General features: G+C 57.9%; 1 protein-coding gene across 2 annotated transcripts; it reads right to left on the reverse strand.

The window, feature by feature from the left end:
- Positions 1–3,679: 3,679 nt before the first annotated feature.
- MCAT (malonyl-CoA-acyl carrier protein transacylase) lies at positions 3,680–11,708 on the reverse strand. Of its 2 annotated transcripts, XM_019447123.2 has the most exons (4): positions 11,198–11,700; positions 9,766–9,853; positions 7,065–7,282; positions 3,680–4,133 (listed from the first exon to the last, which is right to left on the reverse strand). In XM_019447123.2, the coding sequence occupies exons 1-4, from the start codon at positions 11,621–11,623 to the stop codon at positions 3,711–3,713; spliced, it is 1,155 nt and encodes a 384-aa protein (XP_019302668.2). In that variant the 5' UTR covers positions 11,624–11,700; the 3' UTR covers positions 3,680–3,710. The 2 variants fall into 2 exon arrangements, with proteins under 2 accessions (XP_019302668.2, XP_019302669.2); XM_019447124.2 differs by lacking the exon at positions 7,065–7,282 and having other exon boundaries at positions 3,946–4,133; positions 11,198–11,708.
- Positions 11,709–12,874: the final 1,166 nt, after the last annotated feature.

Genomic DNA, 12,874 nt, shown 5'->3' on the forward strand with positions numbered 1-12,874 from the left:
TAGGTCGGGCCGTGGCTAGACCCGTTCTAGAGGCACCTCTTTTTTGTTTTTTGTTTTTTTGCATTTTTTTAATGTTCTTATTTATTTTTGGAGAGAGAGAGGGAGACACAGAATCTGAAGCAGGCTCCGAGCTCCGAGCTGTCAGCCCAGAGCCCGACGCGGGGCTCGAACTCACGAACCATGAGATCAGGCCTGAGTCAAAGTTGGACGCTTAACCGACTGACCACCCAGGTACCCCTAGAGGCACCTCTTCTAAGAAGTCTTCTGTGACCACCAGCTTGCTCTCCCCTAAAGTGTGGGGACAGAATTGCCCACCCAACCACGTACCCAGCTTAGAGGTTAGATGTGGCCAGGGGTGCCCGTGGCTTCTCCAGGAGTTTGGGGTTCTTCAGAGAGCGGAGGGAAAGGAAATGCTGTTCATGGAGCCCTCGGGTGTAGCTGATGGAGTGGCTCCTCCCTGCAGGAATTTGGGGACCCCTTCCCCAGCGTTCTAGGGTTTGTGATATTCGCACCCATGGACACCGGAGGAGCCCCTACTGTGCTAGGCTTGGGCACAGGTCCTGGGGGTGTGAATACCTGGTCCCTCAAATCTCCCATTGTTTTTCGGGAGGAAAAAAAGCACACGCAGATAAGCTAAGACCTGTGGGCTGTGTTCCGAAGGCGGGAAAGGACTGAGAAAATGGCGGGGCCGGGGTGGACGAGCCACGGAAGACCGGGCCCGTCTGGAGACGCTGGCTGTGGCGAAGACGAGAGGGGAAGGGTCACCCAGCTACTGGGAGCAGCACGTACAAAGGCCCCAAGCTGGGGAGACCCTCCCGAGCACGAGGGAGGTGGCCGCGGCCAGTGTCTACTCCGTTCGTGCCAACCCCGGGGCCTTGATGAGCCGGCCCCAGGGTCTGCGCCCCCACGCGAGGTGGCGGCCTCTCGACCCCCCGAGCCGACGCGACTGCGGCCGTCTGGAGCCAGCACTTTACTTGTCTCCTCAAGAAAGCCCACCCCTCCAGGTGGGGAAACTGAGGCCCAGAGAAGGAGGAGGCTCGACCAAAGTGGCACCAGGATCCGCCGATCCCCGATCCAATTGGGGTCCTCTGACCACCAACGTGAGCCGGTCCGGGCAGTAAGATGCCGAGGTTGAGGCCCACAGACGGGGGAGGGGGCGCAGCAAACCCAGTCTGGTTCATCCACGCGGCAACTTGCACCAGCTACAGACAGACGCTGAGCGACAGTGTTACCGGAAGTCACTCTCCCAACAACCGCCAAAAGGCAGGACCGGAGGCCCGTCCCTCCCCGGCAGGGGGCAGACCGCGTGGTCGCCCGGGGGCCTCATGATTCCTGAAGCATCTCTGCGTGACGCCCCTGTCTCCTGGGCCTCTGCAGCAGGTCCCAGGGGACCACAGGGTCCCACTGCCACAGGGTGGACATGGACCCTGACCCCCTGGGGAGACAGGAAGTACTTTCCCAGAGAAGGGGATGAGGCTGTGGAGGCACGAGGGGCCCCCTCTTTGCGGTTTCAGAGGCTTTTGATCAAGGCCTTGGGTCCAGGCAGCATTTCCGCACGTGAGGCAGCAAGACCGGATTCTCTTAGAAGGTGCCCAGGGAAACCCGGTCCCGCCAGGCAGGGAAGCGGCCCCTGGCCCCTGGCGGACTGAGGGAGGCAAGCTGCCGGGAGGACCAACGGGCCAAGGGTCTCTGGTGGCGAGGGACCCGAACGCGGTGGCAGGTGGGATTCCTGCCTCGGGGTGGGCCGGCACCGTGGGACCAACTATGGCACAGGGTATTTTCCTCGGGGGGGGGGGGGGGGCGCGAACCGACCTGCATCCTGCCAAAGAGCCGGACGCAATTTCCACCACCACCCAGACCCTGGGCTCCCCCATGATTCTCCGCACCTCGTGACTCACCCAGACTCCAAGTCTGCAGGAGCAGGGTGGGCGAGGGGCCGCCCAGCCCGGGTCTCCCCCAGTGGAGGTGAACACTGCCTGCTTTCATCTTTCTGTCCTCCCCCTACGGGGCAGAGAGATCTTGCCAGCTTCCTGGAACCTTCTTTAAGGTAGGACCATATGTCCCTTGACTGCTGTTCCATCCCCCTCCTCTGGCTTGGACCGGAGGACCTAAGGACCTGGTAGCGCCATCCCAGACCCCCGAGGAGAAGGGCCGTGGCCCAGAGAGGCAGTGAGGCCTGCCACGTGGGAAGTCTCAGCTCCCGCTTCTCCAGCTCCCTCCTGTGGGACCGCGTTCCTCGGGGCCGAACGAAAGTCTGCGGCACCATTCCCCCCACCGCATGGCCAGAGAACGAAAGCCTGGCCTGGAGAGCATGGTCTCCCAAGGCTGCCTGCGAGGGAAGCCCTCGGTGAAGAGGGTTCAAACGGACTTGGCAATTATTTAAAAATAACAGCAAGGTTCTTTGTGAATATTTGAAAATTTCCACAACAAAATTTTAAGAGAGAGTTACTTCGTCACTGAACTCCAAAGAGCGGTCACCTTCAGGCCAGGGTGAAAACCGGGTTCGTGGTCGTATCTGCAGGGGTTCTCTGGGGCTGCGGACACACGTGGGCGCGTGGGGGTCACGATGCCTGGAAGCGCTATGGGCGTGGAGCGGCCAGGAGCGGGGACGGCTGTCCACGTTGTGCGCCACAGTCCCCCACGATGCAGTCCAGTTCCGCCCAGAGGCCAATGGGGCCCCCGTTGAGAAACACTGCTGAATTCAAAAGGAGAAACCTATCCAGGATTTGACACGTGCCCACACAACAGCAACATTTCCAGACAAACGCGGCGGTTTCTTACCAATGTTTTTCCGCTATCGCTGATCCATGAAAAAGCCACCGAGAAGCTTAGGATTACCCCTCAGTATCAGTGCAGGAGCTGCGTCCACAGAGAACCCGCACTTTGCTCCCGCTGTGGGGCCGGCGGGGAAGCTCAGTGAGGATCGCCCGTGCCAGGCTGGGTCACGGGCGCACAGTAGACACCCGGCGATCACCGTGTGAAGGGACGCCTGGGGGTGGGGGAGGCAACAGGGCCCCCGGCCAGCCTCCCCAGACCCCTCCCGCCTCGCTAAGGACCCTCTTCCCCACCAGGGCAGGGGCCACTCGTTCACAGGCATACAGCAGACACTCAATACTATCTGTTGGGTAAGCAAACGAATGTCGCCCCGGGTCTCCCAACTGCCGAGTGATGGACGGGGTGGACAGAATGGCTGTCAAAGCCGACCGTGTCTTGAAGCCCTTTGCATTCAGTGACAAAAGTGCGAAGGTTCTGGCGATGGGTGTCCACGGGCTGCCAGGGCAGCGGAGGAGCCCGCGTGGCACCGGCCTGCCTCGTGGCCACGCCGGTATGCCCACGGCACCCACAGGGCAACAGGCCCAGCCTCGCAGTCCCTGGGCCCACCTGCCAGCCTGGCGGTGTCTGCCCACTTCACAGAGGCGCCCCCGTGCCCCCAGGCAGGGCTGGCGCGGGAGGAGCCAGACCCCGCCAAGACTTCCTGGCATCTTTCCCCCCAGCACCGCACACGCCCCAGGGGGAGAAAAGGAGACGTGCACCCCGTCAGCTGGAGAAATACTTGCAGCGCTTTTTATGCGGCATTCAAAGCACTTTGCAGGCCACGCCTCCCCATCACTCCGGGAGGAGGAAGCCTGCAGGAGGGGGCGGTCCAGGCCCCCCCCCCCCCGCAGCCCCTCCCGGGGGGGCCCCCTCCCCCTCCCTCCTGCAGGGCCAGGCTAGGTCCCGTCGTCCTCCGGGTCCTCCAGAACGTCCACGTGCCCGTAGGACCTCCAGGCCTGCAGGTTGCAGCTCTTGAGGATGCCGCCCAGCTGCTTCCCCGGCCCTACTTCGAAAGTCTCGGGGAACTCCGTGCCCTTTCTCCTCCCGTAGACGGCGTGCATCGTCTGCTCCCACTTTACCGGGGAGACCACCTGCCGCGCCAGCAGTTTCCGGATGTGTTTCGGATGCCTGTACCTGTTCCCGTCGACGTTTGAGTGGACGGAAACCAGAGGCTCCTTCATACCGACCGACTTTAAAGCTCGGGCCAGGGGCTCCACGGCCGGCTCCATGAGGCGGGTGTGGAACCCACCGCTAACCGGCAGCATCTTGGTGCGTCTGAAGTGATACTTGCAGGAATTCTTCCGGAGGAACTGCAGGGCCTGGAAGGACGGGAAAGGGAGTTTCAGCCAAGGCCGTCCTAGGGGGAGAGGCACAGGGGGAGACGGTCGCCAGCGGCACCCGTGCGGGAGCTGCTATCCCCGCACGCCCACACCTGTCCGTCCGACAAACAGCCGCGAAGGACAGGCTCCCTCCCCTCTTTGCTCCAGTTCAAACCGGCCGTGCAGCTGGCACCCTGCGAGTCCCCCACAGCCTACCGTGCAGGTGACCACCGCGGGGCTGGGAAGCGCGGTCCCTCCCAGCGCGCCTCCTACGCACCTTGGGGGCCCAGGGGAAGTCACTCAACCTCTCTGAACTGTTTGCATCCGTAAAACGAGCACAACTGCACCTGCTGCGCCAGGCCGCTGGGAGGTGACCCGACGGGAGGTGTGAGAGGCTGGGACACACGGCTGGTTTTCAACGATCTGTCAGCTACCCTCCGAAATTGTTCGTGAGCCTCTTTTCTTATACTCCGTAAACCTCAAGAGAAAAATTCGGGAGGCTCCAAGATTCGTTTCCTTCTATTGGAACCCCTTCTTCTGAGCTTTCTCTAGAGAAGAAAAGAGCTCTGTCTCCCAGAAGCCAAAAGCCTTCTCCTGAAGGGGGTCTCAGCTCAGAAGGGGCCTCCCTGGCCAACCCGCCCCAACTTGGGACTGTTTGCAAACAACGGCATTTGCAAATATTTAAAAAGTAGTAGATATTCTTAAGGGACCCTATACCCTCTGGACACAGCCCAGGTCCTGCCACCCCGACGGCCCTCCACTGGGATCTGCTGCGGGGCTTCCAGGGCACTAAACCGTCTGTCCGGCCCGGTCTCTCCAGGCTGTCCCCACCCGCAGCGGCTCAGAGGCTGGGCAGCCGTTCCCCAGAAGACCGAAGGGAAGCCTCGGTCACAGCAGCTGTATGACCTTGGGCAGTTTTGCCTTACCTCTCCGTGCCTCAGTTCCCTCTTCTGTGAAATGGGGATAATGACAATAGTTACCTCCCAGGCTACTAAGGAGAACTCTGCTTGGCACACAAGCACTATATACGGGTTAGCAAGGATTTTGTAGGCCAAGCCCATCCACGTCCACTGGAAAAAAGTACGTAACAGGATGGCTCTTTGTGTCCCCAAAGGGCAGGAAGGATTCGAGTTTGGCTGGGTGGCACTCGTTCACCCGTCCCTGGGGCCCTCCCTGCACGAGTGTACTTCGTCTACCCGGGCACGGCCGACGCAGCCTGTGGCTCGCCGCGTCTCGGTGTCCTGTGCCGGGAGCCCGTCAACTCAGCACCGCTCAGCACGCTGTACCCGAAGTGTGAGCCACGTCTGCGGGAAGCAGTGAGGGGTCGGGCTGGCTGTCACTGCAGCAGAGTCCAGCCTGTCCTGACGCTTCACATCACCACCCCTCTCCCTCGTCCCCACGCCACTGAGGGGCACCCAGGAGCCCCCTCCGAACACAGGCCTTCCCACCGTGCCCGGACCGCCTGGGCAGCGGTGTCGACACGGATGGCTACTCTGTGGCACTTCCTGCGTCATTCGGCATCCTTCCACGCGAGGTCTCTGGACTCATCCAGCTCAAGTCCGAGGTTAGGGCCACAGGACTCGAGGCCACGGCCTCGGTGCAGCGGGTTCCTCTGCGGCTGGCCCTTGGCCCAGGCGCCGGTTTAGCAGAGGCCAAGGAGTTTTGTCACATCAGCCGTTGCACAGGGACTGCCTGCTCAGGGAGACCCCGCCCTCGCCTGAGCTCTCTGCTGTGGCACTTCCGAACCCTCCACAGGGCCAAACCCGGGAGCCCGGGGAGTCGTCATCCTGCGTACCCGACTGTCCGGGAGCTCCTGAGGGAGACACCGGCCCGGACTTGGAGCCCCTCCTGGCCCACTCCGGGCCCTGCCGAGGCTGTGAATGGGAATGAGCAAGCAGCTCCATGATGAACGTGGGGCCACAGTCACTGGTCTTCCCGTCATCTCAGAGCACAAGAGGGACCGTGGCTCTCACTGGTTCAGAGGAGATTCACAAAGACATTGGGCACATGGGCAAGGCCTCACAGGGATGATGGATTGAGCGCAGTCAAGTGGAGGAAGAAGGTTCCAGAATGAGACAGACCGGAGCTCCATTCTGCCTCCACCATCTCTAAGCACTGGCCGCTCTCTCTGCCTCAGCTTCCTCATGTGTAGAACATGCTTCTGTGGAGCAGAGACTGGCCGCAGGGCCGGGACGAGTCGGGTAGGCACAGGCCCGCCCCTGCAGCCCCTGGTGGGACCCTGTGCGGACCCACCTGGCATCCCCTGGGCCAGGCCCTTTCCTGTGGTGGCTCCCTGCCTCTCCGCTGAGACGCCCTCCCCCTGCAAACTTACCCTCCCAGCACCACTCCTGGTGGTGCCTCAGGCCTTCTGGGAGCCAGCCTGACCCTTGCTATGCCCCAAACCTGAGGTCACCTGTTCACGGCTTGTCAGTTTGTGTACCCTCAGTGCTCATTACAGAGGAATTGCTCGGGAGACGTCTGGAAACACAGTGAATGGAAGGAAGGACAGAAGGAAAGAAAATGAACTCGGGACAAAAACAGACACCTAAGAAAAGACGCAGGAGGAGGGAGCAACCTGGCAAGAATGGCTTCTCTGTCGCCAAGAAAGCAACCAGATCAGAGGTTGTGAGAATCGCAGAATTGACAGGAAGGCCCTGGATCACCTGGTCCAGCCCCTTACCTTCCACGAGGGCCAGGCGATCTGGTTATTTGCCCAAGGTCCTCATCTATGCGTGGCAGGGTGGGGACAGTAGCCCAGCCTCTTGCCTTTCTGCAGTGCTACCCCTGACTCTGCCCCCTGCTGGCCCTCAAGTACTTCCCAAAGGCCACGGCTGGGCAGAGCGCCCATCACGCCACCGTGGGCTCACGAGTGTGGGTGGAACCTTCCGGGCTGGACTGGGGTCTATGAAGGCTGTTCCCATCAACACCAACCTCCAGGTGTCCTGAGATCACCCTGCAATCAGGAAAGAGGTAGCTGGCCACCTCACACACGGGGTTCTCTATGCCCAAAGTCTTGCAGTGCTCCCGGGCTTCCAAACAGGCGAAGGTGAACTTGGACTGAGGCTGGCCAAGGACAGACAGCATCCCACTGGGGACAGCTTCCGAGGCTTCCTGCATGGCCTCAGCTCGGATTTTCACCGCATGCAAACCTATCCGGAGAGAAGCGCATTTGGAACGATCAGGGCACATGAGGAAGGAGGGATGCCCGGACCCGAAAGACAAAGCACAAGTTCCACACTGCGGGCTGGAGACGCAGACGGTGGTATCTGTCACCAGTCCGCGAGGCCACAGTTCCACTACATCTGTACCCATGACACAGGGGCGGTACTGCCATCACGAAAAGGGTGGGGGCGTCCTTGGCACCATAGAAATTAAAGCACGGAGCTCCCGGCCTCAAAGCCGGCTTGATGTACAATGGTGGTTCTTAACCAGGGGTGATTCTGCCTCAGGGCGGTGTCTGGAGACACTTACTGTCACAAGAGCGGAGTGTGGGGGCTGTCGGGGGGGCATGTGCGCGTGCTACCGGCATCTGGCGGGCGGAAGCCAGAGATGCCGCTTGACATTTTGCGGCGCACAGCCCCACCCCAAACATGGAATGTCCGGCCCCAAACGTCAACAGTGCTGCTGTTGAGAAGCCCCGGTGCAAAGGAACAGACTTTGAGCTGTACTGCTTCGGGCAAGTCACGACCTCCCGGGTCCAATTTTTAGTAAAATCAGGATGAGAAGATCTCATCAGCCTGGATTGTTGTGAAAACTGGGAATTGGTGTTGCAACAGTACAGGATTCTCATAAATCCGGCTTTGCTGCCCCCACTTGGGGCTGGACAACAGGGACACCGCCAAGGCAGACAAGCCGAAATGCAGAGCTCCCGGGTCAGTGCAGCTCAAGTGCAAGGTGAGAGGACAGGCCAGGCAACTCCGCTGACCGTGACGTAAGAGGGGCCTGTAACCTCTGGACGTCCATCGTCCTGGTCCTGGGTCTGCTCCCTGGCGGGTGGGGGGGTGACCGGGCCAAGGAGAGGGTAAGGGACCAGTCCGGGGTTTGCTGGGACAACAGAGGTGTGAGGGGCACCCCCTGCACCCTTTCTCACGCATGTTCCTTCACTTGGCACATACACTCATTTGTACTGGCTTGCCGGCCCCTTACACAGGTAAGGCTGCGGAGCGGATACAGAGACGGCCTGAGGTAGGAGGTAGGAGACAGTATTGCACGTCCTCCCATGCAGGCATTAAGTAACCATGCAAAACGTCAAGCGAAATAAAACCAGGAATACACACATGCTCTGATCCTGCAAATTATGTGCACATAAAACTACGTACGTATAAAATAGTTTTATTAGGATGTGTGAATATGCAACATTTCTTATCGCTTCCTTAATAGTGCCATAACGCTGCATCAAAGTAAAATGCAGTAAAAGCCAGTTTCAAGTGTATAATTCAGTGGTTTTTGTTGTTTCCATAAAACACCCCGTATCTGCTAAGTAACCTCTCCCCACTTCTCCTTTCCTCCACCTCCAGTAACCTGTCATCTGTTGTCTCTGTGGGTTTGCAAATTCTGGATATTTCATAGAAAAGGGGTCACACAACATGTGACCTTTTGTGTCCAACTTCTTCTACTGAGCATGCTTTTGAGGCTCATCCACGTTGCACCACGTGTCAGCGCTCTACTCCTCGTCATGGCTGAATAATACTCCCTGACGTGGCCAGAGCACAACTTGTTCATCATCTGATGATGGACATACGGGTGGTTTCCATCTGTTGGCCATTGCGAATAATGAACACTTTTATGAACATCCGTGTACAGGTTTTTCTGTGTGGACACGTTTTCATTTCCCAGGTATGTACCTACGGGTAGAATCACTGGGCCACAGGGTAATTCTATTTGTAACTTCTTCAGGAACACTGCCAAACTGTCCTCCACAGAGGCCGCACTGGTTTACAGTCTCACCAGCGATGTCTGAGGGTCCTATTTTTCCATTCTTGCCAACGCTCATGATTACTACTATTATTATTATTTTAGTTAAAGCCATCCTAGTGGGTATGAGGTGGTATCTCAGTGTGGTTTTGATGTGCATTTCCCCAATGCTGAGTGATGTTGGAACATCTTTTCATGTGCCTGTTGGCCATGTGTATGTCTTCTTGAGAGAAAAGTCTGTTCAAGTCCCCTGCCCATATTTAACTATAGGTGAAACAGTTTATGAGCAAAACTCTTAGGAAGGAAAGGAAATACTTAGGAAATAAATACATATTTAAAAAAAAAAAAGAAGTGAAACTGACAGGTTCAAGATCAAACAGTCAATTACCCTTTTTCATTCCGGGACTGTCTGCTGAACACCTATCACGTGACAGGCACTGTGGTGTGTGAGTGGACTGAGAACACCCAGGACAGGGTGCAGGGCAGTCAAGCAAGCAGAGTTCAGGAGATTCCAAAAAGAAAGAAAATCCCCAAGGAACCCTTCAGGCTTAAAAGGGAATCAAGGTGAAGTCTGGTCCTCGGGTTCCCATGCTATTCTCATCTATGTGCTCCTCTATCACCCAAGTGGCTCTAGAATGGTCTCTGGCAGTGTCCTTTGTCCCCAGTTGAGCCCAGCAAGAGAATACCCCAGCACACAACCAAACCCCTTCCTGGGTACCTTCAGAAAATTCCATGGCTCCGGCAAACACTAGGGCTGCAAATTCTCCCACACTGAATCCAGCAGCAGCAACACAGTTCTCAATAACCTGTGGTGACAGAGGCAGGACATGAGGCCAAGTTCTTGGGGGGGGGGGGGTTCAGTCTGGGGCTCTGCACCTGAGAGCTGGCAGGGTGTGGAGAGGCTCCAGAAGCCAGGAGCCGCTGGCCCGGTGCTCCAGCTAGAAGAGGGCACTCCTCCTACTGATGAGGACCTTTCCTGGCCAGGCAAGTTAAAGCCTGCTAGCTGGTTCTGTGGTGAGCTGGGACTCCAACCCAGGGCTCTGGACTCTCTTGCCTCCACCCTGGAGATGCCCCTAAGGCCCGACGGAGCTGGAGGGAGCTAAGGAGAGAAGAGCATGTCTCAGGGTCAGAGCTGGATTTGATTCTTAGCCTGGGAGGGTTCCCTAACTTCTCTGAGCCTCAGTTATCCCGTCTGTGGAATGGGGACAGGGCAGAACCTACCTCACAGGACTACTGAGAAGGTTATGCAAAGATCATGTCTCTGAGTTGCTGAAGCACAGACCTGGCCCAGGGTGAGTTGTTACCACCACGACTCAACAGGACCACTCCACTAAGTCTGTTAGTGTCTCTGAGTCACCTTCCCTCATCCACAAAGTAACTGTATTTACCTCACCAGGTCGTGAGCACAGAGTAAAGGCTGTAAAGTAGGGCTTCACATTTACTGTTCTGATATCATTAAATAGTAACAGCAGTCAATTCACACCTTCAAGTGAAGTGACATTCTCGCACCTCCTCCTCCTCATGATCCTTCATTTAAGGTTGAAGTTTAATCCTTCTAAAATAATTCAGTAATGGGGCGCCTGGGTGGCTCAGTAGGTTAAGCTGCTGACTTCCGCTCAGGTCATGATCTCACAGTTTCGTGGGTCCAAGCCCCGCATCGGGCTCTTTGCTAACACCTCAGAGCCTAGAGCCTGCTTCGGATTCTGCTTCCTTCTCTCTCTGTCCCTCCCCCGCTCATGCTCTGTCTCTATCTCTCTAAAATAAGTAATTAAAAAAAAAGTTAAAAAAAACTTTAAAATAATTTGGTAGTCAACAAATGACTAGGGTTATTTAAAATTGCAGCCCAGCCCTCGACTTCCCAACCCCTTTCCCTGCTCTATTTTCCTTTCTAGTACACCCTATGCAACATGCTATGGCATTGACACAAATAGTTCTTCTTCATTATCTATCTCCCTTCCCCGAACACGCAGGCTCCCCTAGGGCACGGATCCCTGTTTTGTTCAGGGCTGTATCCCCAGCGCCTAGAACAGCGCCTGGCGCCGAGGGGGAACTCGGTGGGAATGTGCCCCGTGCATCAGACGTGGGAGCACTGGGGCCTGGCAGGTGCGTCCTGGCCTGGCTGGCGGAGCTCGCGCAGGGCCGGGCCTCACCGCGGGCTGCAGGTGATGCAGTTTCTCGACGGCGGCCAGCGAAGCCACGAAGACGGCGGGCTGGCAGTGCACGGTGCGGTCCAGGGCCTCCTGCGGCCCGTGCAGGCTCAGCTCCAGCAGGTCGTAGCCCAGCACGCTGCGGGCGGCGGCGTAGAGCTCGCGGACGCGCGGGTAGCCGAGCAGCCCCCGGCCCATGCCCACCACCTGGCTACCCTGGCCCGGGAAGAGCAGCACCGAGCACTGGCCCGGCGGCCGCCGCCGCCGCGCCGCCGCCTCCCGGGGCCCTTCCTCCGCGGCTGTGGCATCTCGCAGCAGCTCCGCCACGTTCACGGCGCCCGGCGGAGGCAGCGGGAAGTTCGAAGCGCCCCGGCGGCAGCCCGCGCCCCAGTCCCGGGCCCACGCAGCCCGCGCGACCCGCACGCTCATGGCGAGGCCGCTGCCCCCGGTGCGTTACCGTGGCGACCGAGGCGCAGTGAGGGCGGCGCGGCGCGGCGCGGTCCTTGTCGCATTTCCCGCCGGGCGGGCCGGGTCTTCCGGGGGGCGGGAAGAAAGGTTCCGCGGCTACTGGTTCCGCCCCGGCTCCGCGAGCCTGTGCGGCTGCGCGCCGGGGCCTGGGGTGACCCAGGCGCTCGCGGGAACCCGCGCCGGACCGAGTAAGGGTGGGCACCGCACAGCCATCCGCCGGCGCAAGTAGTTATTGAAGGAACGGCGAACGCGCTGTAATACTCACTCTTTCTACCTAGCTTGTGAAGGGCGGTTGAGACGCTTCCGCGTTGTTCCTCCTGCCTGATTTCTCAGCAGCTCTGTGCGGTAAACCAGAGAACAGCTCTCTCGAAGAATCTTGTCTACAAGCCGAACAGACACCTGTAAGCATCCAATGAGTATCTGTTCCATTGAACAAAGCCCTGGATGTTTTTCAGACATTAGCTTATTTTGTATGTATGTATATATGCATGTATTTAATTAATTGATTAATTTTTTTAATTAACGTTTATTTATTATTGAGACGGAGAGACAGAGCATGAGCATGGGAGGGGCAGAGAGAGGAGGAGACACAGAATCCGAAGCAGGCTCCAGGCTCCGAGCTGTCAGTACAGAGCCCGACGCGCGGCTCGAACTCACAAACCCAGGGAGATCATGATCTGAGCCGAAGTCAGACGGTTAACCAACTGAGCCACCCAGGCGCCCCTTAATTTATTTTTAAAGTAGGCTCCATGCCCCATGTAGGGCTTGAACTCATGGCCCTGAGATCAAGAGTCGCTTGCTCTACTGACTGAGCCAACAAGGCACCCCGTGGCATTATTGGCTGATTTAATTCCTCATGGCAACGAAGTGATGGATAGGTGCTGTTATTATCCTCAATTTACAGGTGAGTGGGCAAAGGCACAAAGACTGAATGATAGGTGGTTGGAGACAGAAGGGGCATTCGAAGTGGGGGTTATAGGTTTCTGAGCCGTAGTGTGAGGCTGCTCAGGGAGAGTGTAACTCTGACCTCACCCCACTTACCCTCTGCTCCTCTCTCATTTCCTGCCAGCCCAGGAGACAGACAGACAGACAGACACACACACACACATCATAATGAGAAAGATCCAGATAGAATTACATCAGCAAATCTACTTCAGTGCGTTCGTCCTAAGAATCACATGTGCAAAGCCCTAACTCTCAGAACATCCAGTG

The sequence above is a fragment of the Panthera pardus genome, unplaced genomic scaffold, assembly GCF_024362965.1.
Source record: "Panthera pardus isolate Hobbes unplaced genomic scaffold, ASM2436296v1 HiC_scaffold_6, whole genome shotgun sequence".
NCBI lineage: Eukaryota > Metazoa > Chordata > Mammalia > Carnivora > Felidae > Panthera > Panthera pardus.

Bases quoted from the DNA above. Each gene is read 5' to 3' on its own strand.
- MCAT (XM_019447123.2), bottom strand. From the start codon at position 11,623: ATGAGCGTGCGGGTCGCGCGGGCTGCGTGGGCCCGGGACTGGGGCGCG. The intron at 9,854-11,197 runs GTGAGGCCCGGC...CTGTCACCACAG, and splicing joins TGCATCACCTGCAGCCCGCG to GTTATTGAGAACTGTGTTGC. The intron at 7,283-9,765 runs GTACCCAGGAAG...CTCTCCGGATAG, and splicing joins AGCCATGGAATTTTCTGAAG to GTTTGCATGCGGTGAAAATC.